We start from the raw sequence: 2,955 nt of genomic DNA on the forward strand, positions 1-2,955 counted from the left end.
AACTGTCCTGTTTAAAGATAATACAGCATGTATTGCTCAACTTAAAGGCAGATATATCAAAGGTGATAGAACAAAGCATATTTCTCCCAAATTCTTCTTCACTCATGATCTTCAAAATCAAGGGACTATTGACGTCCAACAGATCCGCTCAAGTGACAATTATATCTGGCAGATTTATTTACAAAGTCACTCCCAAAATCCTTCTTTGAAAGATTGGTACATGAGATTGGAATGCGCCAATTTCGAGACATCAACTGATGTCAACAAGAGGGGGAGACTATACTCTTTTTTTCTTCGTCAGGTTTTTTTCCCATTGGATTTTTATTAACAAGGTTTTTAATGAGGCAGTCCCCATCACAAAGGATATTGTACTCTTTTTTCTTCACTAAAGTTTTTTCCCAATGGATTTTTCTTTAGTAAGGTTTTAACGAGGCAATAATCCTAAATGGGCATCCAAAGGAGAGTGTTGTGATAAGTATGAGAGCTGAGTTGGATGCCCATTAATATATGGGCGGCTCAGTTTCTCAAGGTTGAATGACATTGATTAAAAGTTGAAAAAGAAGTCTTCTCGTGTATAAATAGGAGGTTAAGTAGTGGATGTTACAATACTCCCCTTATGTTTGGAGTTTTGAAACTCCTTTAGATTATCAATATTGTAATGTGTGTTGGCACAATTTTCTAATAGGTATTCTATTAATAGAACTTTTATTATATATTGATAACATCATCAAACAATTAATGCCAATAAATTATATTTTTTAAAAAAACTAATATTTAAAAAATTAACACTAACATAAAATTATACTTTTAAATAAAAACCATAAAATAATCATAAAATATATCTTTATCTATTAAGCAACGTTTTTTTTTTAATTAGTGTTTTATTAATGTTAATTTTTTTATTAAAATAAAATAAAAAAATTATTGTTTTCATAACAATTTTTTTATTTTTATCTTTAAGATTTATTTTATTTTAGAATTTCATAAAAACTCATTACAGTACAATCTAAATCGTATTGATATATTTTAATCTTTTAAGATTTATTTTTATGTTTTAATTAATTAATAATTTTAAATTTTATTTATTTTAATTATTTATTTAATATTATAATTCATTTCATAAAATTTATCACGTATACTACTTTTTTTATCTATAACATCATGATTTTAAAAATTAACTATACTATAACATACCATTTAATTAGGATATATATAAATATATATTAAGAACAGAATTAATATTATTTTAAGTGTTGCTTTTGACTATTTTAAATAATATTTTTTTAAGTGTTGTTTATAGCATATGTTGCAATAGCTCAAAAATGTTGTAGTGAAAACTAACCATAGAAGGATTGTGTAGCTAACCCAAAATAAACAGAACATCAGAAGAGAAGCACAACAAATACAAATCGGGATAATAAAATTAAATTAAACTAAAGGAGATGCTTGTCACCTCAGACAATCTTTATTGCAAATAAGTACCATAAGAACAACATCAGAAGTTGGGCACAAATGATAAATGCTTAAATTCAATACGTACAACAAGAATATGAAATATTTGAATTCATTACATCTCTAATTTGTCATTTGTCAACAATCATACATTATCAAGGAACATCAACTAAAAATTAATTTATAAGTCTTAATGGCATACAAACTAAACACATTCTATCAATAGATGTGAACATTCACGATTCACATATATATGGATGATAGATAGAGAATTAGTCAATGTCTACTTTGGGCAGAATATTTAGAAGGCAAAACCATTAGGCATAAATTAAGATCCAAAGGTGATTGGGATTATGTGCTATATATCTAACTAGTTTAATCTAACTAGTCTAAACAAACAAAACCATAACAAAAAAGCTCAGGTAACATTTATACCTGACAAACTCACACATGCTCCTCAATATACTTCTCGCAAGACATAACCTGCAAACCTTCGTTCATTATCTTTTTCCATACCCTAGCACGAAAGGTTCCATGTATATTGCCAAATTGCGCCACAAAAGTAATGTAGAACATTTTGCCAGCAACACATTGAGCATTTGATTTGATAAGCTTATCAAATATAAAACTTGTATTCTGCATAATAGTGCAAAGATCCACATGCATAATATAATTAGAAGAATATTTAAGCACATAATATCACCATACATAGATTAAACTTAGAATCAAAACCATTATAGAACCAATTTACATTGCTCTCATTGTAGACTTCCAAAGCTTGCTTGGAAAACTCTATCAATGGAAGGCGGTTTGCTTCGGTCAACGTATAGGGCTTAATTGAACCAGGTAGAATGCCTTCAAACCAGTCAACATCAAATCCCTGGAAAGCCAAAATTGAAACCCTAACTAGCAAGACCATTATATCACACAACACGAGAACAAAATAGTTAAATCACTAAATGTGTTGTGAGAGATCAGAAGGCGTACGTTGCTTTCAGCAACCTGCCTCCGATGTTCACGAATTTCTTCATCAGTCATTAAACGTCTAGGCGGAAGCCACTCATATTCATCGGAATCAGTATCATCTTCTGTCTCTTCCTCCTCTTCTTCTTCATCAGAGGCAGCCGTATCCTCAACAACTTTCTCTTCTTCTTCTTCGGAGGAGGAGGTATTGCCTCTGATACAAGACCGTTTGGCGAGCTGCTCCAGAGTCTCTTGTTTCTCTTTCTCCAAATGCACGATAAGATCGTCCAAATCCATCTGATTTCCCTTTTCTACTCATACATTTTGCAATCGCAATAATCAGAATATATATATACAGATAACCGAACAAAAATAACAACAATCACAGTGATGATAATAATAATAATAAAAGCAGAAGATTTAGAGACGAAGAAGGACTCAAAATTCACCTTAAACTTGCAAATTGCAACGTAGTAGCAGAACCTCCTCTTGGACTTTTCGGTGAATTGGGGTTCGGGTTAGGGCTGATAAGGGATTCTT

General features: G+C 30.7%; 1 protein-coding gene across 1 annotated transcript; it reads right to left on the minus strand.

Moving 5' to 3' along the window:
• Nucleotides 1–1,896: 1,896 nt before the first annotated feature.
• On the minus strand, nt 1,897–2,712 carry LOC130980684 (uncharacterized). Its single transcript, XM_057904338.1, has 3 exons — nt 2,440–2,712; nt 2,204–2,332; nt 1,897–2,088 (listed from the first exon to the last, which is right to left on the minus strand). Exons 1-3 carry the CDS (start codon nt 2,710–2,712, stop codon nt 1,897–1,899), a joined length of 594 nt encoding a protein of 197 aa, XP_057760321.1.
• Between the last annotated feature and the right edge of the window lie 243 nt (nt 2,713–2,955).

Source organism: Arachis stenosperma, chromosome 5 (assembly GCF_014773155.1).
Source record: "Arachis stenosperma cultivar V10309 chromosome 5, arast.V10309.gnm1.PFL2, whole genome shotgun sequence".
Classification (NCBI taxonomy): domain Eukaryota; kingdom Viridiplantae; phylum Streptophyta; class Magnoliopsida; order Fabales; family Fabaceae; genus Arachis; species Arachis stenosperma.